The sequence below is a fragment of the Balaenoptera ricei genome, chromosome 19 (genome assembly GCF_028023285.1).
Source record: "Balaenoptera ricei isolate mBalRic1 chromosome 19, mBalRic1.hap2, whole genome shotgun sequence".
Lineage (NCBI taxonomy): Eukaryota > Metazoa > Chordata > Mammalia > Artiodactyla > Balaenopteridae > Balaenoptera > Balaenoptera ricei.
Genome location: NC_082657.1, coordinates 16356876 through 16379998, shown reverse-complemented (window position 1 = coordinate 16379998; position 23123 = coordinate 16356876). Strand labels below are relative to the sequence as shown.

The window sequence follows — 23123 nt, the reverse complement described above, 5'->3', positions numbered from 1 at the left end:
CCCATTATGGTCCAACCTTTGCCCATCCTAAAGTGTCAGCCCAACTCTGACGGCAGTCCAGCCCCCAGCTCTTATCCTTCTCACTTCTCAGCCCTGATTATGGTCCAGCTCTTCAACCCTTACCTCTTCAGGAGCTCAGACCTGTTCATGGTCCAGCCCCCAAGGCCTTATCCATCCCAAGCCCTTATGGGTCAGCTGTGCCTCTGATCCATGGTTGGCCACCTGGTATTTATCTCTTTGTGGGTTAGCTTCAGCTCTGCCCAAGTCAAGCTTTCCAGCCTTTACCCCTGCAGGGCCCCAGATGCCCCATCCCAGCCCCAGAGGCGGGGGGTGAGACTCCAGCAGCCGCTTGCCACCAAGTAGCCCTCCATTCCTACTCCTTCCCGCAGGCCGGCTATGTCCTGCACACCCACACTACTCTCTGTGCACTCCGGGACGGCCAGACACTTGCGTGGGGCTGGAGGGGCCGCCCGGCTGGGAGGGTGACCGACGCTGTCGCGAGGGCTGCGTGTGCAACGCGGGCCTTGTGCTGAGTGGTGTCACCTGCGTGCTCACGGCTCAGTGCAGCTGCTCAAGCGCTGGCCGGCTGCTACCTCCCACCCGGTGCGCCGCTGCCGCCCCTTTACCCGGCAACCGGCCGCTGCCGCCAAGGTGGCCTGCAAACCCTGCCGCGCAGCCCGGGGGCAGCCCAGGCCTCTGCCTCGCCTCGGGCGAGCTCTATTACCCCACCTTTGAGGGCGCCACCTTCCACCTTCAGGTCGCCTGCACCTATTCGTTGGTGGGCACAGGCACGGAGAAAGGCTAACGGATGCTCGTCGGCCACGTGTTGCTCCGCGCGCAAGGCCACCGCTTCGGCCTCAACCCGCTGCAAGGATGGGGATGCGTCAGGGTGAGCTCCTGCCCTGTGTCTGCCACTTCCCTCCCATTCCCTCTTCACCCCAGCACGCCCACCCCACCTGTCTCTCCCATCCTCCAGTCTTCATCTCCGAGTATTTTTTTCCTCTGCCTAGGTTTCCCTGCACCTTCCCATGCTCCACAACTACCATCACCTTTTCCCCAACTCCCACCCAGCCTCCCCTGACCCTGGTCGCTGCTTGCCCAAACGCCTTCCCTGCATGCCCCTCTCTCACCACTGCCCTTCCTCTGGCCTCTCATCCCCTCTCCTCCTCCTGCCCCCCACACCTCCCTCCTCTTCCCTGGCTCTGCAGCCCTCCACTGCCTCCCTATCCCCCAGTCCATGGATGCCTTCTAGGTCTCTCTCCTGTCCTCCTCTCCCCTCTCATCCTTCACCCCCATGCCCACCCCACCACTCTCCCTCCCCTCACTTCCTCCCCCCCTAGTCTCCACCGGCCTCCTCCCACTCCTCTGGCCTTCCCCCTACTCCACAATACCCACCCCCAAGCCCACAATACCCACTCCCACGCGCTGCCCTGAGTGCCCCTTCCCCTTGACTCCTCTCTCCCCCTTCCTTCACCTCCTCCCTCCGCTCACTCCTGCCATCCCTCTGCACTCTCCCCCTGTTCTGGCACACCATCTCTCTTAGCCTTTGCACACACACCACCACCCCCTCTTCTCCCTGATGCTCTCCAGGCCCTGATATCCCCCCCTCACTCTAGGCTTCCTTTGGCTGCCTGCCCTTCCCACTGACCGGAGGTGGGTGCACACCTTCGCGTGGCGGGGGCGCCGTCTGTGGTGCTCGTGGCTTGGAGGCCGGTGGCTGCTCTTCCAGCGCGGCTCCCATCTGAGCCTGCCGCTGCCCGTGACCTCCTGCAGCTTCCCACGCAGCCTCTGGGGCAACTTCCACAGCGACATGACAGATGACCTGCAGCAGCCGAGGCCCGGGTCTGTGCCGCGCTGTGTCCCTGCCCAGATGCCAGCTGTCCAGCAGCCACCGAGCACAGGGGCGCAGACACGGCACCTGCGGCCTCCTGTGTGAGCCCAGCGACCTGCTGGCAGCCTGCCACCCATGCCTGCCGCCAGATCCCTTCTTCTGGGCCTGTGTGGCCGACAAGGGCCCTGCCCACAGGAACCGCAAAGTGCTCTGTGCCTGCCTGCAGGCCTCCATGGCCGTCTGCCAGACGGCTGGTGCCAGTGTGCAGCCCTGGAGGGCGCCTGGCTTTCGCTGTGAGTCGTTGCCGGTGGGGTCGGGAGTGCAAGGCCAGGTCTTGTCTTCTGTCATCCCACAGGTGTTAGTGGAGGACCACCATGTGCCAGGCCCACGAGGGAGATACAGGGCCAGATAGGACAGAATCCTGCACACATTCTTGTTGGGAAAACAGATTTTATCTCTTAGCTACATTTACAGAACACCCATTCTATATCAGACCCTGTGTTGAGACAGTGGGTCTCAAATTATTGTCCCTAGACCGGCAGCATCAGCAACACAGGGTTTGTTTACAATGCAAACACTTGCCCTGCCCCAGAGTTACTGAATCAGAAACTCTGGAGTGGGCAGGACCCAGCAACCTTTTGTAATGAGCCCATCAGGAGATTCGGATACTAGGCTAGGTTTGAGAACTTCTGTTTGACCTGCTTTAAGTCAGCTCACTCCATCTTTGAACCGCTCTGCGAGATAAGGACAATCATTGTCTGCTTTCTACGGTGAGGAAACTGAGGCACAGAGAAGCTAAGTACTTCCCTAGATCTCAGCCAGTAAGCAGCAGACCTGGCCTTTCCACCTGGCTCCAGAATCCTCCTGGCCCTCCATGCTTTAGTATCTTTCCAACAATAATGTAAAAATAGTTCCAGTAATAACATGAAAAGAGCAGCTGACTTTATTGAGTACTTGCTCGGTGCTAAGCCTTGTTATTACCTTAATTGATTCTCGCAACAACCCCATCAGGCAGGTATTTTATTTATTTATTTATTATTTATTTTTGGCTGCATTGGGTTTTCGTTGCTGAACACGGGCTTTCTCTAGTTGCAGTGAGTGGGGGCTACTCTTTGTTGTGATGCGCGGCCTCATTGCGGTGGCTTCTCTTGTTGTGGAGCACGGGCTCTAGGCATATGGGCTTCAGTAGTTATGGTGTGCAGGTTCAGTAGTTGTGGCGCACGGGCTTAGTTGCTCTGCGGCACGTGGGATCTTCCCGGACCAGGGCTTGAACCCGTGTCCCCTGAATTGGCAGACAGATTCTCAACCACTGTGCCACCAGGGAAGTCCAGGCAGGTATATTTTATGGATGAGGGAAACCAAGTCATCAATGGTTAAGGAATTTGCCCAATGTCGTACATCTGGAAAATGACTTATCTGGCATCTGAACATTTGTTCACTTACTTAACAGATTCTCATCAACTTTGAGTCTCTATGTCCACATGTCTCCTCCTTGTTCCTCATGGACTCTTGGTCCCACCTTGACTTTCTCTGTCAGTGTCCATCCCTCTCTGACCCCTTCCTGCCTCTAGGTTCAAATGCTCCTGGTGGGAATTTGTTTGGCTTGCTTTTTACTTATAGATTGATGACCATTCCCACCTCTGCCTGCCATGGTCATTTGTCCAACCTTGGCCCAACTAGCTATGGCAGAGGTGGGGTCATGGGGACACAATGTGGCCACTATATCAGGCGGGAATCTTTTTTTTTTTTTAAGATTTTTATTTTATTTATTTATTTTTTGGCTGCGTTGGGTCTTTGTTGCTATGTGCGGGCTTTCTCTAGTCGAGGTGAGCGGGGGCTACTCTTCATTGCAGTGTGCGGGCTTCTCATTGCGGTGGCTTCTCTTATTGCAGAGCACAGGCTCTAGGCACACGGGCTTCAGTAGCTGTGGCATGCGAGCTCAGTAGTTGTGGCTCGCAGGCTCTAGAGCGCAGGCTCAGTAGTTGTGGCACACGGGCTTAGTTGCTCCCTGGCATGTGGGATCTTCCCGGACCAGAGCTTGATCCTGTGTCCCTTGCATTGGCAGGCGGATTCTTAACCACTGCGCCACCAGGGAAGCCCTATCAGGCGGGACTCTTAATCCCAATCTGGAAATCCAGCAGGGAGAGATGCCAGGGTGGAGGATGCATGGCTCCCCAAGGAACTTGGAAGCAGGAGAGCAACAGGAGAATTGAAATTTGGGCAGGCAAAATGGATAGTATTTCTAGGTAAGAGGAAAACAAACCTGAAATCTCATGATGAGAAATAGAAACACCTGTTAATTGTAGGAGTGGGACGATGGGCCAGCAAGAGAACAGCTTGGGTATCTGCCACAACCTGGCAGGTAAGCTAAGCCAGAACCTTTGGTTAAAGGGTCAAGGAACCCCAACTATGTCTCTTAAACTTCTAGTGTAACTTTGTGTAAGTGACTCAACCTCTCTCTATGCCTCAGTTTGCTCATCCACAAAAAGTGGTGATAAGAGTGGTACCCACCACATAGGGTAGCTGTGAAGATACATATAAAGTGCTTGGGGGACTTCTGTGGTGGCGCAGTGGATAAGAATCTGCCTGCCAATGTGGGGGACACGGGTTCGATCCCTGGTCTGGGAAGATCCCACATGCCATGGAGCAACTAAGCCCGGGAGCCACAACTACTGAGCTCGCGTGCCACAACTACCGAAGCCTGCACGCCTAGAGCCCGTGCTCTGCAACAAGCGAAGCCACCACAATAAGCCTGCACACCGCAACGAAGAGTAGCCCCTGCTCGTAGCTCCCGCTCGCCGCAACTAGAGAAAGCTGGCACGCAGCAACGAAGACCCAACGCAGCCAAAAATAAATTAATTAAAAAAAAATAAAGTGCTTGGCATAAGTCAGTGCTCAGAAAGTATAAGCTGTGATTGCTCTTGCAGCCATTTTAATATTATCTTTGGAGAGGCAGTATGTATAGCAGAGTGGTTAAAAACACAGGTCATGAAATCAGATCCCTGAGGTTTGAAACCTGGCTCTGCCACTTACCAGCTATGTGAACCTGGGCAGGCTATGTTACTTCTCTGGCCTTGGTTTCCTAAGAGGCAAGAGGCATATGGTGCTGCAGATCTACCTTGTCAGAGTGTTGGTGAGGATTTAATGTCACTTAAAATATCAAGTGTTTAGGGACTTCCCTGGCGGTCCAGTGGTTAAGACTCTGCCTCCCAATGCAGTGGGCACAGGTTTGATCCCTGGTCGGGCACAGCCAAAACTTAAAAAAAAAAAAAATTAAATGTTTTAAATATTCACTATTTTCAAATAAATGTATTACATAAAATAATATAAATTAGGTGACAATATATTAAAATATCAATTGCATCATATTATATTGCATATTTTATTAACATACGGTGTCATACATTATCTTATAAATAAAATATTAAAGCACTTGAAAGAGTGCCTGGCACAGAGTAGTGCTCAGTAAACAGTAGATTATGAAGACACAGGTGAGAGAGATGTGACAGGATCCAAAGGCTTTTTTTTTTTTCTCTCTCTCTAAATCTCCCTTTTAAGAAAGTGTTTATTACGGAAAATTTCAAGCATCACAAAAGATGAGAGAATAGTGTTATGAAACCCCACTACAGTTACAAATATTTTGCCATTCTTGCTTTCTTTTCCTCTCACTCTTTTTGTTTTGTTTGTGCTGGAGGATTTTAAAGCAAATTCCAGATCTTATTCCTCTAGCAAAGACCTGGGTATGTATTTCTGATAGAGACACCGAGGGGATTCATAGCGGTTTCAGATCTCCCGTTTGACTCCCAAACTCCGACCCTCTCCCCCGTCCCTGACCCCCCTCCCCTCTAGCAGAACCCACGCCCAGCGCAGCTCGCCGCCCAGGTGTGCGGGGTCGTGGTCGCACGCTGGGCGGAGGGTTCCCGGGTTACTGTCCAGCGGTCCCCCACGCTCCGGGTGCTGGTAGGGTCCGAGGGGGTCGTGGCATTGCGGGCCTGCCAGCGCGACAAGTACGCCTCCGCGTAGCCTGCGGGGACTCTAACGGAATTGAGGCTGACCTGATACTCCCTGGACATCGGGGTGCCAGCCTAGTCGAAGTGTTCCACGTGGGCTGGACTCTGGGCTTCAACAGCTGGGGAGGCCGCTCCCTCTCCTACCCTCGGACCCGACTCATGTCGGTAGAGGGCGCTACCAGCCCAACTCCCTGCGCTACAGGCTGCGTCTGGGGCCTTACAGCCCACACCGTCTCTCAGGCCATCTTCTCAGCACCGAGAAGCTTGTCCTGCCGGCTGTGACCCAACACTTCACCGCGTGACCCCGTCCCTCTGCGCGTCCCCAGGGTTGGGACCCTCGACGCACACCTGCTCTGCGGGTGGGAACGCACGGAGCTTCCCGAGATTGCTTTAATAAATAACTGAGGACAAAAGCATGCCTGTGCCTGTCTTCTCTCTCCCAGTGCCCCCAGCGCCCTGGGGCACACAAGGGCTCCAACCTCTAGCTCTCTCCACTCGCAGGACCCAAGATTCAGGTCAGGATCCCCTGGTCCCTTCCGACCCCAAACCTAAGAGTCTCAGCGCCTAGCGCCCTCCTCCTCCAGGCCCTCAGAGTTACCGTCCTCTAAAGGACACTGATTTCCTGTGGGGCGGGCCAGTGAACCAGCAGCTCCGCCCCTTACTCACAACATTGTGACGTAGCAGCAGCGACAACCTATGGGACGCGACGGCGCCGCAAAGCTGGGGGCGGGTAGCGGAAGCGTCAGTTGCCGCGGGTTTCACCGCTTCTTCCAAGTGTGCTGCCGCGCCACTTGGTGGGGCGTTTGCTGTGTGAGCCCGCGGCCTAGCTGCTACCATGAGCCGGCACAGCCGGCTTCAGAGACAAGTTCTGAGTCTGTACCGCGAGTTGCTGCGCGCCGGGCGCGGAAAGCCGGGCGCCGAGTCCCGGGTGCGGGCCGAGTTCCGACAGCACGCCGGCCTGCCACGCACCGACGTACTGCGCATCGAGTACCTGTACCGCCGCGGACGGCGCCAGCTTCAGCTGCTACGCTCGGGTCACGCCACGGCCATGGGTGCCTTTGTGAGTACGCGGGGCCCGACTGAGGAGTCCCCTGGCGCGGGGGCCCCAGGGACCCCACCTGACGAAGGTGACGGCCCAAGGAGACCGCTGGACAGCATGGGGGCACCGAAGACCGCGCCGGATGGACGGTGACCGTCACCCGATGGCTCAGGGGAACCGGGGGCCCGCCTGACTGCGTGGGGGGGACCGGGGAACCGGCCTGATGGAAGGTGAGAGGTCTTGAGAGACCAGATCGACAGATTGGGGGAATTGAAGAGCCCTCCTGGCGACGTAGGGTGCGATGGCGAGAGATGCCCAACTTTGCCCGACGTATGGTAACGGGTCAAACTTACCCATGAGGGCTTGGGGCAGCCTGGGTCGCCGGCTGGCTGGACTGTCAAGCTGAGAACTACTTACCCGAAGGCCTGGGGAGCCAGGACGCCCCGCTGTTGGACAGAAAGAGACTGACACGCCCTTCTCTACACCCCGGAGAACATACCACTCCTGGCTCCTCAAGGAGACTCCCTTCTTTGTGTGTAACTATGAGAAGAGCAGACTTTTCTACTGAGGAGTTTGGGAAGATGCCCTGATGGCCGGTGAGAAGCCTGAAATCCCCTTAGAAAAATCTTTCGCCCATTGTGACAAACTAGGATCGGTGAGGAAGCGGGTAGGGACTCTTTCACCCCAGATAATCAATTAAAGACCCCCTCAATACCTCTACGTGATACTTATGAGGGGGACTCCCGGTTCCTGCCCCTTTCCCTGCTCAGGACTGTTGGACAAAAAGGCAATAAAATTGGGGATGTGCTTACTTCTCTGTTGATGGTCTTAAAGATTTAATGTTTGGGGGGATTTTTGAAGAGGCACACACACACACACACCAACAAGGGACCCTCTGGCAAGGGATGGGTGTGGGGAGCTGTCTCTTCCCCTCTGGAGCCCTTTAGAATGGCAGATTGGTTGGAGCAGCATAGTTTTCTCTCCTGGGCAGATCCATGGAGGGGACCCAGCCTGGCTTGACCCCAAAGAAGCCCCAGTAGACTCCTTAATGGAGGGTAGTGAGGCAGAAGAGGAATAGTGGAGCTGAGGAGACCTGGCTGGTAACCCCTGAGGTAGTAGTGGGGCCCTCAAACCTGGCTGAGGAGTCCAGCCTCAGCTACAAGCTGGGATTTTTGTTAGCAAGGCCGAGGGGTTGGGGAGGAGAGGTGGACCCAAAGGCCACAGGCATACCTCCTCCCATGGACCTGCCCTAGATATTCTCTGGGGTACTGCATTTTGCAGCCTTCAGCTGTATTTGCACTGATGTCGGTTAAATAAGTGGAAAGCAGTTGAATGCAGTTGAGAGGAGGAGGAGGAGGACCTCAGGAAAGGAGCCCAGACCTCAGATCAAAGGTAGTATGGACAGAAGAGAAACACAGTCTCTGCCCCAATCCCAGTGGGGGAGGCAGGAACCCAAATAGTAATAAAGTTGGGGTGCAATTTAAAGAATTATAAAGTGTTTGCCAGAATGTAGGGATAGGCTTCTAAGCAGGGGGACCAGTGTGGGTAAAGGCCTGGAGAGGGCGAGGGGAGAAATGCTGGGGCCTGGAGTGCCCCAGAGCACAGGCTGTGCTGTTCGCGCAAGTGGCTTCTACTTCAGCTTTGTCTCTGGTTGGTACTCGGCCTCCACGGCCATGTTCATCTCTGTGCCTCAGTTTCTTTCACCAGGGTGATGCTGTTAACCCAGGCCTGACTCCATTTCGGAGTAAAAGCCAAAGTTTTGAAAGTGGCTTAAGGGGTTAAGTCCTACCCATCCAGCCCCCATTACATCTCCACCTGCATCTCCCTCCTCTTCCTCTTGCTCACTCCTGGCTCCAAGATCTTGAGCCTTAATAAGGCTCCAGGATGGGAGCTTCTGGCAGGGCTGCAGGCAATGATCGAGTTCTCACTGGGGCTGGGTATCCTGGTCAGGGAGACATTCACTCGGGTATTACAGAGGAATGGAGTTTGTCTGGTAGAGAGGATGAGGGAGGGGATTGCCTGATTTGAGGGAGGAGGTTGTAGGTGAGTGAGCAGTGATTAAGAGCATGGACCCTGGAACTGGAATGCCTAGGTTTGAATCGCAATTTCAACGCTTACTGATTACGTGATGATCGGAGGCAAGTGATTTAACCTCTTTGTGCCTCAACACCCTTATCTGCAAAATGGGCATACTAATAGTGCCTCCCTCCTGTGGCTGTTACAGTGATAGAGTGAATTAAATACATGTGGCAGCAGATGATGATGTCCCAACCCCACTTGTAGCTGCAGAGGAGGGTTCCCAAAAGGCTGCCAGCTTCCTGCTCTGAGCCCCTGCATCTCTGCTCCTCTGCTTGAGAGCTTTCGGGGAATTATGGGGGGTGGGTTAATACCCTTAGGAGCAAACTACAGCCTGTGGGGGACAGCAGTCACTGGATAAGTGCCTGTTGTCTGGTGGGACAAGTGAAATGTGTTCTATGAGGTTCCCCCATGGGACTGAGCCCCAGTTGCTCACAGTGGCTATCACTCCATGAGCACGTTTTTTGATTTTCCCCTGCCCTGTCTCACTCTCTCCACTCCCTGACTCCTTCCTCCTGGGGTCACATCCCAAATAAACCACCTCACTGAAGTCCTTGGCTCAGAATGTGCTGACGTTAAAGCCCCCCCCCCCACCCCCGTTGGTAATCTCTGTGTCTACTGCTGTGTTTTTCACTCTTCTAAGGCACAGGGTCAGTGCTTCTCAACCTGTCTGTTAAAGAATCTCCTGATCTAAGAAAATTGCTATAAAGGACTTAAGGGGCTTGGAATATGGATTGTGGGTTAATAATAGACTTGAATTGAGTTTTTAAGTTTCCTGATTCCAATAACTGTACTCTAGTTGTATAAGAGTGTCCTTGATCCTAAGAACTATACACTGAAGTATTTAGGACTTAAGAGTATCATGTCTACAACTTACTCTCAAATGGTTCCAAAATATGTGCACATATATATTAGTGAGAGTGTGAATGGTGAAGCCCATGGGGTAAAATGTTAACATTTTATGTGAATGTGGATAAAGGGTATATGGGGGTTTGTTGTACTCATCTTAAAGCTTTTCAGTAATTTGAAACAAAACAAAAAGTTACAAAAAAGACAATGGTCATATCACTGATCATTCCTCTTTGGGCACCAGAGATCTTCACACAGAGGATACATTTTTACAAGAGATTTGAGAAGAGTAAAGCCTGTATCTTCTGAGACTTTATAAATCTCTCATGCATACCTTCTTCACAGATTTAGCAATCAATTTAAATTAAATTTCTGACCTTTGAAATAATATCTGCTCTCCCTTACAGATTCTGATCTCCACCCTATTGGGAATGATGGGTCACTAGAATATGTTCCTGTCTTGGGTCACAAGCTCAATGGTCCCAAAGGGGCGACCAGGTGCATGAGGTGGCCCAGTGGGGGCCTTGGGGAATTCTGGGAAATTCACAGTACCTGATGAGGATGAGGAGCCAGCCACACCCCCAAGTTGCAGCACTCCTGCTCAGCTCCCTCCCTCAAATAGTGACATCCTAGGTGTAAATGATGTGGAGGAATGACTAGAATTTTTTTTATAGTAGTAAGAGCGTTGTGATTAGATTTTTTGCGGGGGTGGGGGGTGGGGGGTGGGGGGGTGCACGCGTGGCACAGTTTGCGGGATCTTAAGTTCCCCGACCAGGGATCAAACCCGCGAGCTCGGCAATGAAAGCGTGGAGTCTTAACCACTGGACCCCAGGGAATTTCGTGATTAAATTTTAAAACAGAATCGATCTTCTGGAGATGGTCCACGAATTGCTGGTGAATAAAAAGATACGATGTCTAGAATTGACTTCAAAGTAGTAATCTAGGAAGAGGGGAGTGAGCACCTGGGAGCATTAAACGGGATTGGCCCTGAGTTGATAATATTTGGAGCCAGTGACGAGTTCACAAGGACTTGTAATGCTGTTCCTTCTCCTTTTGTACAAGTTCAAAAATTATCAGAATGAAAGCTGAAAACAACAACAACAAAAGCCCCTCCAGTGCCCATCTCACTCAGACTAGAAGTCCTCACTGTGGTCCACAAGGCCTCACCTGATCTGGCCCTACTCCCTCTCTCACCTTACCTCCTTCCATTCCCCCACTCCAACCACACTGGCCTTCCCACGTGCCAGGCACACTTCTACTTCAGGGCCTTTGCACTTGCTGTCCCCTCTACCTAGAATACTCTTCATCCAGGCCTGTACTGTCCAGTATGGTATCTGGGAAGTACCTGTGACTTGAGCATTTGAAATGGGATTAGTGCAACTGGGGAATTTTTTTTAACTTTATAAATTCTAAGTAACTTAAAATTTTAAACTGTAGCAGTGTAAAATATTTTGTCATTAAACACAGCTGTATTGTTTTGGTAGCACTACATTTCATTTTATGCGTTGAAAATTAAGCATCTGAATTGAGATGTGCTATAAAGTATAAAACACACACCAGATTTCAAAGACTTAGTAAGAAAAAAGGATTGTAAAATACCTCATTTTTATATTGATTACATATCGAAATGATAATGTTTTGGATATGTTGCGTTAGAGTATAAATTAAATTAAAATTAATTTCACCTGTTTCTACGGTTTTACTGTGACAGCTAGGAAATTTAAAATTATATTTGTGGTTCACATTATATTTCTGTTGGACAGCACCCCTCTAGGAGTCCCCCTGGTTTGTGTTCTCACTGCAATTTGGTATAATGACTTAATTATAGCATAATGATATAATTGTCTCCCTGATTCTTTAACCATCCTAATTGTACCCCTCCCCCTTTGCCTTTGCCCTTGCCCACATTAGTTTTCTCCTTAGCACTTAACCACTCTCTGACCTGTTACATATTTTACCTGTTTCTTTTACTTACTGTTGCTTTCTCCCACTAGAATGTCAGCTCCACAGGGACCAGGATTTTAGCCTGACTTGACCAGGACCTGGTTCATAGCAGACTCAGTCAATATTAAATGAATGAATGAATGAATGGCATGGATTTGCTCCATTACCCAATCGGTTGGGTCGATATTGCCAAAACTCTGCCTGTCCCATTTGCTGGTAACCCCAGGAACACCATGCCTCCTCAGGGACAGGACATGGCCTGGCATTTGAAACAGAACAGATCTAAGTTTGCATCCTGACTTCTCCCCAAACTTGGAGTCACTCCCAGAATCTGCTGCTTCCTGCCCCATTCCCTCAGTGTCCATTCCCCCTTCTGGTAACAGCTCCCTGATTTTTTTTGGAGAACAACTTCTCCCCCTGTTTTCAGTACACATGGTTCAGTCAAGGCTGACTGCAGCCCCCAGTGAAGTATGTGACACTGGCTTTGGGTCTTTGGTTGGAACTGTAAGGGAAGAGTAACTCTCCTATTGGCTGCTAAATTGGTGGGATCTAGGCTTGGAGGTTTTGAGGGGCACTCTGGCGATCCCTTGCATAAGAGTGAAGCCAAAACAGAGGAAAGAACTGAGCCTCTGGATCCAGCTGTGCTTGCAGTCCTGAACTTTTCAGTTACCCACGGAAACAGATTCGCATTTCTTTTTAAATCAGTGCGGATTTGGCTTCAGTCACTTGCTCCCTGTGTGGCCTTAGGCTGGTGGCTTCCTGTCTAGAGCCTCAGTTTCCCATTCTGTTAAGCGGGGCCACATCATCGGGTGTTTGTGAGAATTAAAGGAGAAGGGATCTGTCTTAAGTGCACATCCAGGAGCCTAGCACAGGGCTCCTGCCTCTGTTCTTGAGTCTGGTTCTGCTCTACCTCTTGTCCTGATACCTTAAGCTCTGGGGAGAGGATGAGCTTAGACACCTGGGGCTGGGGACTGGACTCCAGGACTGAGCCCTGGCAATTCAGCGTGGTGACCTGGGAGAAGGGGGCTTTCACAGTCCTGCATCAGTGATGGCCAGCCTGGGAGCCCACCATGTGGAGTGTTTGAACAGAGCACGTGGATGAATGCAGGTCAGGGGCTATAGTAAGTGCTGTCGGCAACCCAGCACCAACATCACCTGCACCCCTCCTGCACACCTGCACCCCTACTCTAGCATCCTGTAGCAAGCACCTGTGCCTCTTTGCCTGAGGGTCTTTTACAGGCAGGAGAGGCTGGAAGTGCTGGGGAGTTAATATCTCCAGGAATAATCCTTAACCAATGAGAGATGGAAGCTGGTACATATATGCCACAACTTCTTCACCTCTTGGGTGGAACAACTTTGAGTGTGTCCCACAGTCTCCCAGAGGTCCCTAGGGGGATGGCACTCTAGGTGCCCAGAGCAGCAACCAGCTCATTAACTCCTTTCCATGGCTCACTTCCCATTCCCCTATCAATTTGCCTAGGATCAACTCCCTAAAAAACGACCTGTGCTTGAATCTTTGTCTCAGGGTCTGAGGGAACCCAACCCAAGATGGGCTGATTCAGTTCCATGTTCTGTGCTCAAGGCAAAGGGATCTGTGGAGGGGGCTGTCTAGATGTACCAGGGCCATACCCAAGATTCTCAGTACTCAAGCACCCAATATCCCCACACATCCTGCTACAGACTGAATGTTTGTGTCCCCTCAAAATTCATATGTTGAAATCCTAACCCCCAAAGTGATAGTATTAGGAGGTGAGGCCTTTGGGAGGTGATTAGGTCATGAGGATGGAGCCCTCATGAAAGGGGTTAGTACCCTTATAAAAGAGACCCCAGAGGATTCTCCGCCCCTTCTATGTGCGGATACAGTGAGAAGACAGCCGTCTATGAAACAGGAAGTGGGTCCTCATCAGACACTGAATCTACAGGCACCTTGATCTTGGACTTTACAACCTCCAGAACTGTGAAAAATCAATTTCTATTGTTTATAAGCCACCAGTCTGTTATTTTGTTATAGCAGCCCGAACAGACTAAGACACATCCTTTGACAGTGACCATTTATTACATATGTCTGGACTGTGTACTCAGACTGGGGGAGGACCATTGACATAGCTGAGCACCAGGTAAGGTGTCCTGGCCAGTCGGGCAGGAGAGCAGCAGGAGCCCCCTGACATGGGCAGGAGCAGTGTGGCACCCACCAGCAGAAGGAAAAGGAGGAGGAGGAGGAAGGTCAGGGGCCGGCTGGATGCAGGAGTTGGGGCTCTGCAAAGGGAAATGCAGTGTTCAATGTATGGGTGGGCTGCCACCATGAGCCCTACCCCCACACCCCCAGACCCATCTCCCAGGCATCTCACCCAGGGTCTACCTCCAGCATCACATCCTGGACATTGGGAGATACTTGCCTCATCTTGTCCTAAAGGTAGAGAACAGCCAGCAGCAGAATGGGTGGAAGTGATATTTAATGTGGTCTTTACCTTACCACCATAGACCTACAGAGCTGGGCTTATTTCTCCTCCTTTCCCAGCACCCCCTCTATCCCCAAGACCCCACATGGACTTGGAATATCTCCAAGTATAGTGGATGTCTGTCAGTGCCTGCCCTCCATACAGTCCGCCTTTTCCTGGTAACAGTGGTTCAATTTGTGGAAAAGGGTATCATACCGCCCTACTTTCCTGAACTCAAAACTCCACCTCCATGGTTAGGCATGTGACCCAGATCTGGCCAACCAGAGCCCTCCATCAGCTTGGCTACTGTGACTGGTTCAGGGTGTAGGCCATGACCCAAGCTGGGGAAGCAGGAGTCAGCCCTAGAACTTGGCTGCCTCCTGGGGTGGGTAAGCCAGTGGGAACTGAGTGTGTAGCTGCTGGGGCAGCCATTTTGCTGAGAAGGAATCCACCTTGGAGAAGTAGAGCCCAAGACAGGGAGGGACTGAGCCCTGACAGTATTTGAGGTCTTGAATTCAACACCACCTGGACTTTTCAGTTACATGAAAAAAATAGCATCCTCTTTTTTGTGTGTAATTCAATTTGGGTTGGGTTGCTGTCACTTGCCATCAACATTCCTGAGTGATACACCTGGCCGAGGACCAACTCACCTGAGACTTCCGGAGCAGGGATCGTCTTCGGTGACCTGTTATGTGTTTCCGGTGGCTGAGGCCTGACATGAGCATGTCCTGTGGGGAGAGAGAGAAGTGGGGTCCTTGGAGAATCAGTGACAAAGAGACACAAAGTTGGGGAAGGGCCAAGACAGGAGGAGTGTCACAGAGATGAGATTCTGGGGGAAGAGAGAGACCTCAGGGAGAGATGAAGAGAGGGGCAGAGCCAAAGAAACCAAGAGAAGAGAGACATTATTTATTCATTCATTCAACAAATATTTAATGAGCATCTGTTACATGCCAGGTACTGTTCTAGGAGCTGGGGACACTGTGAGCATGGAAACAGGCAAAGTCCTGGCGTCCATTGAGTTTACATTCTAGCAGGAGAGAGAGAGACCATAAGTTAATAAATGTATAATGTCAAGATGTGGTAAGTGCTGTTAGGAAATAAAGTAAGAGGATAAGGAGTGATAATGTTTGGAGGCCAGGGCAGGCCTCTCTGAAGAGGTAACATTTGAGGAGAGACTGGATGGAATGAAGTGAGGATGTGAGCTCAGTGTGCCTCTGGGGGCTTTGAGATGGGAGTGTATTTGGAATATTTGAAGAGCCAGGAGGCTAGTGTGGCTGTGGTGAGGTGAGTGAGGGAGAGAGTGAGAGGAAATGAGGAAATATAGGTACAACAGAGACACCTGGAGGCCAAGAGAGGCAGAGGGACGGAGGGAGGAGACCACTGAGACACCAAAAGCAAAAGAGACACTGGGAGTGACAGAGCCATGAAGACCTCCTCGAAAGGGAAAAAGGGCCCTGCTAGGAGACACACAGAGGGTCCCTTGGGTGCCTGGGGGGAGGTGACCCCACCTGCTCTCACCTCAAGGCTTTGTCCCCTGCCCTGGGGGCCCCTGCGGCCACACAGCTCACAGGGAGTCCCTGGTGTCCAGGTTGTCCTTTGCCCCAAAGGCCCGAGGCCCCCAACGTCCCCCGCCGGGTCCCACTCCAACTCTGCGGGAGTGGGGAGGCTACTGGGTGCCCAGGGCCCCCAGACCCCACCAGGTCCTGTCCCGTCTGAGTCCCCCTCGACCTCCAAGTCCTGCTCCAGTGTGCTGGCCTCCTCAAACACCTGGTCAGAGGACAGAGGTCATGAGGGTTGGGATCGGCGCCTGCGCCAGGGACCGCCAGGGTGGGCCATACCAGGCTGTAGCTGACCAGCTGGGCCTGCAGCCGCCACAGCTGCCGGAAGATGCTGTCTCGGTGGGTTCTGAAGGCCCTCAGGACCTGCTCCAGGGATGCCCGGGCCTGAAGCTCACTCCGCTGTGCCAGCCCCTCACCGAACACCAGCAGTGCATCTAAACGTTCAGCTGCCCCATGCAGGTCTGCCTGTAGGGCCTGGGTACACATGGTTGGACATCACCAACACCACACCAGCCCGTCCCCACCCCCCACCTCCATACACACACAGCAAGGGCACCAGAGACCTGAGACCTGGAGTCACTATCCCCGCCCCCTCTGCCGTCCAGACACCTGGAACATGGAATAAACCCATTTCCCACCCTGGGAAGCTGGCACCCACTCCTGAGGCCCTGCCCACCCTCCCACATCTTGGCTTCCCACTGCCCACCTGCAGCTGGACCATCCTGCTCTGGGCTGATGCCCAGGGCCCCAGGCCTTGCTCCAGGTCCTGCAGCCGGAGGCCCAGCCCCAAAAGGCAAAGATGCAGGCTGTCCTGCTCAGCCTCCAATACTTCCCGGCCAGAGATGGGGCGCTGGGGAACACAGGGGGCTGAGTCAGAGCCAGTGAGCCAACTAAGACCTGGCCCACACCCATTGCACCCAGGCTCCTGCCTTCTGGATGCTTCTCTGCAGCAGAGTCCATCTCTGGGTCTGCACCAGGGTTGCTCCCACCTAGAGAAACTTCCCAGTGGAGCCAGGCCTGAGAACCTCTAGTTCAAATTCTCCAGGTTTTCAAGGCTCCTAGAAACTTGTACATATAGGGCCTGGGGATCTGGAGAGGGAGAGGGTGATGGAGCTGGATAGCCCCACAAGGAACGGGGCTACACCAGGGCCAATTCTAAAATAATTCTCTCTCAGTTGGTAAAATACTGAATAGTGATAGTTAAAGAATCATTGTCTAGAGCATCCCTCCCCACACAGATGCCCAACACTTTTCCAGAATCATCACCTCATCCCCGGTGTGGAAGCCAGATCCTGGGAGACAGACAGGAGGTAGGGGCTGGCACAGGGGCTTAGTTCACCTCAGCTCACCTCACGGTGTTTGGCCCCAGCCGAGTCCTCATGAGAAGGGGGCGTTGGCAATCTGGGGAGGCCAGCAGCAGACTCAGTGCCCCTCGGCCCACCCTGGAAGGGCTCGGGAGGGTCCAAGGAGTCCTGCCCCAGCTTCTGCGCCTGTTCTGACCTGGGATGGGGGCGGCATTGACAGGCCCCTGGGTGAGCCTAGGTGCCCATTATCCACCCTACCCTAACCCTGTCCCCAGTTACCTCTCTCATGTCCCCAGGTGATCTTAGCTACAATACCTCCTACCCTCAAAAGGCCCCTGCTACTGCCCCCACCCTTTTGGGACCACAGTTTCAAAAGCCCCAGCCCGTACCTGATTCTCTCCTCTCCAGAGGCAGAGCAGATGGTGCATCCAGATGCGTTCAGTTCCCTAGGGGCTCCAGGCGGGTGGCTGAAGGGCTCTGAGGGGGGTGTAGGGCCCAGGCGTGGGGGCAGGGCCATATTGGGGAGCCTGAGGACAGAGAGTCAGTGAGGATCCCCAGTAGGAGCCCTTTTCCTATCCTCCCAGACTTCCTCAGTTGGACTCACCCAGGCCTGAGGCAGCCAGAAGCCCAGGGCCAGGCTCAGCTCCACCTCTTTCCAGGAGGAACCTGGACCCAGGTAATTTGATGCCCAGCTCAGGTGACAGTAGCACCACTTAACTCCTTCCTCCCTAGCGGACCAGTAGCTGAACCTCCCAAGCTCACTCCACCCACCTAAGGGGTTTCCAGATATAACCCTGCCCCTCAAGAGCCCTGGATTCTTCTCCACTCTGTGACCCAAACATCTGACCCCGGGAGCCCACACCATCCATCTAAGGTCCCGGACGCAGCGCCCCTCAGGAACCCAAACATCTGGGCCCCCACCCCCAAATGTCCAAAACCAGAGTAAGATTGTTTTGTTGGTGGTTTATTTGGAATGGGGCCTTTTCCTGTGGTTCCCTCACAGGTACTGGGAAAATAACCCGGGGGGAACTCCCTCTGCCCACAGGGCGCCAGCAGTCCGGAGCAGGCGAGAGCTCGGGAATCCGAGCGGGTCCTGGGTCCAGGCGTCACTTGCTGAGCAGGAGGCCAGCGCGCAGCACGCGGGGTACGCGGCGGATGGTCAGCGAGACGCGGGTGCCGCGGACCAGGCGGGCTCCAGCCTGCGCCGAGGGGCAGGCGGCTGCGTTGCGCGGCAGGGAGGCGGTGTCCAGCGCGTCTACGCTGGCGGCTGCGATGCCGTGGAGGAGGCGCGTGTAGGCGGTGCCACGGAGCACCAGCAGGCTGCGCGGTTCAAGCAACAGCGAGGTGGCCGGCCGGGGCGGGGGCCGGGGCTGCGGGGCGGGTTGAAGGTTAGCGGGTCCCCAGAAGTTAGGAGTGGGGTGGGCGAGAGATCAGCGGGTTTGGGGGTTCAGGGGGCGAGGGTCAGAGAGTCCCAGGGGCGAAGGCTGAGGGGCAAGTGTGCTCCTAGGGATCGAGGCTTCGGAGTGAAAATCCCGCGGGTGCCAGGGCCAGGGCCAGGCTTGCAGGAAAGTGGAGACGGGGTGGTGAGGGGGTGTCAGCAGTCCCTCGGCAGGGGACTGGGCTGCAGATGGGGGCGTCTAAGGGCCTAAGGGAACTGCAGCTGGGCTCTGCAAGGGGCTGGGGCTGGGACCGAGGGATCAGTGGTCCCAGGAAACTGGGTGGAACTGGGCTGAGGACTTGGCTGAAGCCAGGAAGGGAGGAAGACATGAGCAGGTGTGGTCTGGGAGGATGTGCGGATATCAGGATGTTTTGAGGACACCAGCAGAGTGGGAGGGGGTGTCAGTGCATCCAGGAGCATGTAGGATTAAAAAGGGCAGCCGTAAGGAGCAGCTGGTGTCAGGGTGTCCAGGGGAGTTTCTGTGCACACTGGGGTGTCAGACATACATCAAAGAAAGAGGTCAGGGAAGCTGCTGTCATGAGCAACACAGAGGGGAGGCAGGATATCTGGGGGCCCTTGAGCAGCGAGTCATGTGTTGAGGTGCCAAGGAGAATCTGGGGGTGTCCTGCATGACAGATCACATTATTGGAGTGGGAGGTAGGAAGTCAGTGTTGGGGTGCCTGTGCAGTGGCCACTGAAAGTCAGGGTGTCTGGAAGGATGTCAGAGACAACCCTGAGTGGCTGGTGTTGGGGTATCTGAGGATATCAGTGTCTGTTGGAGAACTGGGGAGCCCTGCATGCGGTATTGGAGCGCTCTGAATGTGTGGAGCCAGGGGATCTGTAGGATGTCAGGATATTCACTCAGCAGATGGGAGTATTGGGGTATCCGTGGATATCGTGATTTCTAGGGCACCCTGCAGGCAGATGGGTTGGGCATCTGGGCGGATGTGGGTGCCCTCCATGAGGGGACAGAGGAAGATGTCTGGAAGGGTATCAGGGGTACCCCGCAGGCAGGTGGGATTGGGGCCTCTTAGAGGATATGGGGTGTCAGAGTGCCCACAAGCGGCTGGGGCAACGTCTCAGGGCCCACCTGCTCTGTCGGGTCATCATCCTCTGGCTGCCGAGGCTCGTAGAAGTCCAGCATGGTGTGGGAGCCCAAGCTGATGGTGCTGACAGTCGGGTAGTACAGTGGCCCATCCTCGTGGGGCTGGGGAGTGGGTACCAGGGCTGGACAGGGCAGGAGTCCACACACCCCCACCCTCAGGTGAAAGCGGGGCTCCCCAGCTGGGGACAGGGAGGTGAGTGTTTGGTTGGGGTATGTGGCTGCTTAATAAGAGTGGATGTGGGTCGACATGATGCCCTGCCCCATGGTGGATCCGAGGTCTGGGGGTCGGGGTGAGAGAGTGGTTACCATGATGCCCTCCCCAGGCAGATACTGGTTCACAAGGACGTGGTTGGCTGGGAGACCCCCAAAAAGGCTGAGGTCAGACACTTTGTCCACGTAACGCTGGAGCCACGGTGGCAGCCGCTCAGGAACCATCCCCCGGGGATGGGGGAGCCCACCTGGGGGGGGGGGAATGGGGTGCTGAGGGCACCCAACCAAGGAGCTCTGGCATGTGGAGCCCCCATTAGGGATATCCCAGTGGTTGGTGGCACTCTGACCTCCTCGGGGACCCCTAACTCTTTGGAGATCACCACTCCACCCCTCAAAGGTTTCCTGACTTCTCCAAACCCCTAGAGATACCCTCCAACTCATCAGGAAATCCCTAAGCCCTCAGGACCTCCACTGACCCCTCAGAATCCTCCTGGCCCTTGGGACCCCTTGAACCCTCAAGGACCTCTCCCCCGCACCCCGACGCCTCAATGTCCTGAGACTATCCAACCTGAGCTGCCTACCCCAGTCCCCAGCCCTAAATCACCCATGCCCACAGCCGGGGACACTTACCCCAGTTCTGTAACTTCCTCCCGGAGAGCTGGGTCCACTTTGGTTTTGGGGCATTGAAGACCTGGGAGGTGGGAAGGGGGTCAGTCCTTTACCAGGACCACCCTCTCTGATTCTCCCACCCAGGCCAACATAGGGGTTTTCACCTAGGGTGGAAATGGGTCATCTCAGTGTCTGTGGGATCATTCTCTGAGATAGTGTTCCCAGGATTTTGTTCTTTGCCCTTTCCCCCTGTGGAGGCCACTGGCCTCAAAGCCCCCCTGTGTCTAGGGACTGAGGGAGGGAACCAGGGCTGTGACAATCAGGGTCTGAATCTACTCAGAGCTCTGGGCTGGGTTGGGCTCTTTCAGCCCAGCAAACAGTCTGCAGTCTGTAATTTCCTGATTCCTGGGCTATGTCAGCACAGTCTGAGTCCTGGAACCTCCTGTTCCTCTTGCCTGGGGGAGAAAACGTGCTAAACTGGGCTATTCAGTATAGCCAAGAGAGTACGTTGAAAATTCTCCACTGCCAAGACCCCAAGGGTCTAAAAAGGGTTATCTCAAAGAAGTCTAAGAAATCTCCTTATTTCCTTCATTGTTATGGGGCTGGAATCGGCTGTCTCAGTATGAGAGTCTGAGTTTTGGAGCTAACTCATTCCTGGGACTCAAACTAGACAGGACTAGTTGGGATAGCGCAGGGAAGATCTGTGCTCTATAACCAAGGCTCTGGGGCTGCAAAGGGCTATCCCAGTGCACAGACTCTGAGCTTTGTAAAATTCTCCTTTCCCCAGACCTTAAGAATAGAGTACAGACTGGGCTATCTAACACAGGTGGTCTGTGCTTGGTAACCTTGTTCCCAAGACTCTGGGTCTATGCTGAGCTATCAGCACAGGAAAGCGTTTAACATTCTGAGGCCTGGGTTATCTCAGCACAGAAATCTGAACACTGTAAATTCTTCATTCCCCAAATCTCAAGGGAGTGAACTGGGCTATATCTCAGCCTATGTTATAACCTCCTTCTCTCTAAGGTAGCCGGATAGGGCTGTCTTAGCACAGGGAGTCTGAGCTCCATAATAACCACCATCTTTCTAAGAATCAGTTTGGGGAGTTCCCTGGTGGTCTAGTGGTTAGGATTCGGCGCTTTCATTGCCATGGCCAAGGTTCAATCCCTAGGGGAATGAGATCCCACAAGCCGCATGGCGCGGCCAAAAAAAACAAAAATCAGTTTGGTTTCCCCTAAGCTTCCTGGGAAAAGCCCTTTCTGACAGGCCCCAGCAGGTGCTGAGAAAGGAATAGGGAAGGTGGTGAGGGATGGGTGCCAGGTGGCACTCTCCCTCCTGCCAGGATCTTCACTGTGACCTTTCGGGCTCTCCCACGAGAACTGGGGGTTGAAGAGGGTTCTGGGAAGAGGGGAAAAACAGGTCACCTGTCGAAGCAAATACTCCTCCTCTTCCTTGGAGATGAAGTCAGGGACATAGTAGATTACAGGTGGTGCCTAGGATAGAGAGATCCCCCTGAAGGTGTGACCTTTGCATCCACACAGGGGTGCTACCATCCATGAGCAGCCCCTCCTCTGGAGCGTAGCTCAGGATGTCCCCAGACAGGCCAGGGCCTTAAGTCGAGGGACCAATGGCTATTTGGGGGATGGGGAGGTGGGGGTGAGGGGAGGGCTAGACCCTGAGGGTAAGGATGAACTGAGAGGAAGGGGGCAGTCCCAGCCCACAAACCCAGGAGTCAGCCTGCCTATCCCCACTCTATCTCCCTCCCTCTAGTCCCCACCTTCACCCTCTGCACCCCCAGTCCTGACAACCTGCTCCACCCTGAATGGTTCCAGAGCTGGAACCCTGGCGTCCTGGTCCTCCATTGACATCAAGTCCGTGTACCCGGTCATTCCTGTGGGGAGGGGAGAACATGCTGAAGTCACCAAGCCTCCCACCCTCAGACTGTGATCCAGCTTTCTGCTCTTATCATGGGCCAGGGCCTCACCTCAGCCCTCTAGTGAAACTCACTTGGTTTCTAAAACCTAGATGTCCTCAGCATCTCAAAAGCTACCCAATGCACCCCTAGGCTCCCTGCCCAGACACAGTGAGCACCCACAATACTCCCCCCAAACCATCCACCAAATACCCAACAAACTACACGTCTGCCCTCTCAAGCCTCTACAGAGAACAACCTCAGACTCCACTGGCAGCCTTTCTTAAGATCTCCACACCTATCCCCCAGGGCTGCACCCCAGACCCCCTTTAAACACCTTGATTTGAGACCTCATCCTAAAAACTTCAGACCTGCAATCCTGAGCCCGGCTCTCTAACAATATTCGAGGTCCCCAGTCTAAGCTTCCTCAGACACATCCATTTTCAGTATCCTTGTATCCTCCCCACTCTAGACTCCCCTCAGACTTCTCTTCCCGAGTGCCCCTTCCCTGCAGCACCCTTGGACCTTTGACCCTGAGCCTGACCCCTCTCACACCTTCCCTCCCTGAACCCCTTGGTTCCCCCGTCTCTGTCTTCTAGAACCCCACATTCTTAGCTTCCTCGGACTCCCATCTGAGCTTCCCCGGATCCCCACTCTCAGCCCTCTTGGACCCCCATCTCCGCCCTCGGCGCCCCAAACTGACCGTCCACCAGCGACCCCTCCAAAATCCAAATTCAACACCCCCATTCCCTTCCCAGCCACTTCCGACCCACATGGCCGACGCAGGAATCCTCAGACCAAT

At 53.9% G+C, this 23123-nt stretch overlaps 3 protein-coding genes across 8 annotated transcripts; 1 reads left to right on the top strand and 2 right to left on the bottom strand.

Moving 5' to 3' along the window:
- Positions 1–6576: 6576 nt before the first annotated feature.
- SDHAF1 (succinate dehydrogenase complex assembly factor 1) lies at positions 6577–7691 on the top strand. Its single transcript, XM_059904570.1, has one exon. It carries the CDS (start codon positions 6677–6679, stop codon positions 7031–7033), a length of 357 nt encoding a protein of 118 aa, XP_059760553.1. The 5' UTR covers positions 6577–6676; the 3' UTR covers positions 7034–7691.
- Positions 7692–13786: 6095 nt separating this feature from the next.
- On the bottom strand, positions 13787–17908 carry SYNE4 (spectrin repeat containing nuclear envelope family member 4). Of its 4 annotated transcripts, none has more exons than XM_059904786.1 (8): positions 17440–17908; positions 17096–17246; positions 16453–16596; positions 16026–16220; positions 15706–15954; positions 14838–14915; positions 14098–14156; positions 13787–14005 (listed from the first exon to the last, which is right to left on the bottom strand). In XM_059904786.1, the coding sequence occupies exons 1-8, from the start codon at positions 17565–17567 to the stop codon at positions 13828–13830; spliced, it is 1182 nt and encodes a 393-aa protein (XP_059760769.1). In that variant the 5' UTR covers positions 17568–17908; the 3' UTR covers positions 13787–13827. The 4 variants fall into 4 exon arrangements, with proteins under 4 accessions (XP_059760769.1, XP_059760771.1, XP_059760772.1 ...); XM_059904788.1 differs by having other exon boundaries at positions 16041–16220; XM_059904789.1 differs by having other exon boundaries at positions 17096–17147.
- Positions 17909–17998: 90 nt separating this feature from the next.
- On the bottom strand, positions 17999–23109 carry ALKBH6 (alkB homolog 6). 3 transcript variants are annotated; one of them, XM_059904791.1, is made up of 7 exons: positions 23025–23109; positions 22218–22300; positions 21834–21902; positions 20434–20494; positions 19900–20051; positions 19579–19695; positions 17999–18420 (listed from the first exon to the last, which is right to left on the bottom strand). In XM_059904791.1, the coding sequence occupies exons 2-7, from the start codon at positions 22296–22298 to the stop codon at positions 18157–18159; spliced, it is 744 nt and encodes a 247-aa protein (XP_059760774.1). In that variant the 5' UTR covers positions 22299–22300; positions 23025–23109; the 3' UTR covers positions 17999–18156. The 3 variants fall into 3 exon arrangements, with proteins under 3 accessions (XP_059760774.1, XP_059760775.1, XP_059760776.1); XM_059904792.1 differs by lacking the exon at positions 23025–23109 and having other exon boundaries at positions 19900–20073; XM_059904793.1 differs by lacking the exons at positions 17999–18420; positions 23025–23109 and having other exon boundaries at positions 19595–19657; positions 22218–22286.
- Positions 23110–23123: the final 14 nt, after the last annotated feature.

What these genes read in the sequence shown, in the direction of transcription:
- SYNE4 (XM_059904786.1), bottom strand. Translation starts at nt 17,567, where the DNA reads ATGGCCCTGCCCCCACGCCTGGGCCCTACACCCCCCTCAGAGCCCTTC. An exon ending in CTGGGGCCAAACACCGTGAG is followed by an intron (nt 16,597 to 17,095) that starts GTGAGCTGAGGT and finishes TGTGTTCCCCAG; the next exon opens with CGCCCCATCTCTGGCCGGGA. An exon ending in ATGCTGGAGGTAGACCCTGG is followed by an intron (nt 14,006 to 14,097) that starts GTGAGATGCCTG and finishes TTCCCTTTGCAG; the next exon opens with AGCCCCAACTCCTGCATCCA.
- SDHAF1 (XM_059904570.1), top strand. Translation starts at nt 6,677, where the DNA reads ATGAGCCGGCACAGCCGGCTTCAGAGACAAGTTCTGAGTCTGTACCGC.
- ALKBH6 (XM_059904791.1), bottom strand. Translation starts at nt 22,298, where the DNA reads ATGACCGGGTACACGGACTTGATGTCAATGGAGGACCAGGACGCCAGG. An exon ending in GAGGAAGTTACAGAACTGGG is followed by an intron (nt 20,052 to 20,433) that starts GTAAGTGTCCCC and finishes CCCCCCCCCCAG; the next exon opens with GTGGGCTCCCCCATCCCCGG. An exon ending in ATGATGACCCGACAGAGCAG is followed by an intron (nt 18,421 to 19,578) that starts GTGGGCCCTGAG and finishes CCCGCCCCGCAG; the next exon opens with CCCCGGCCCCCGCCCCGGCC.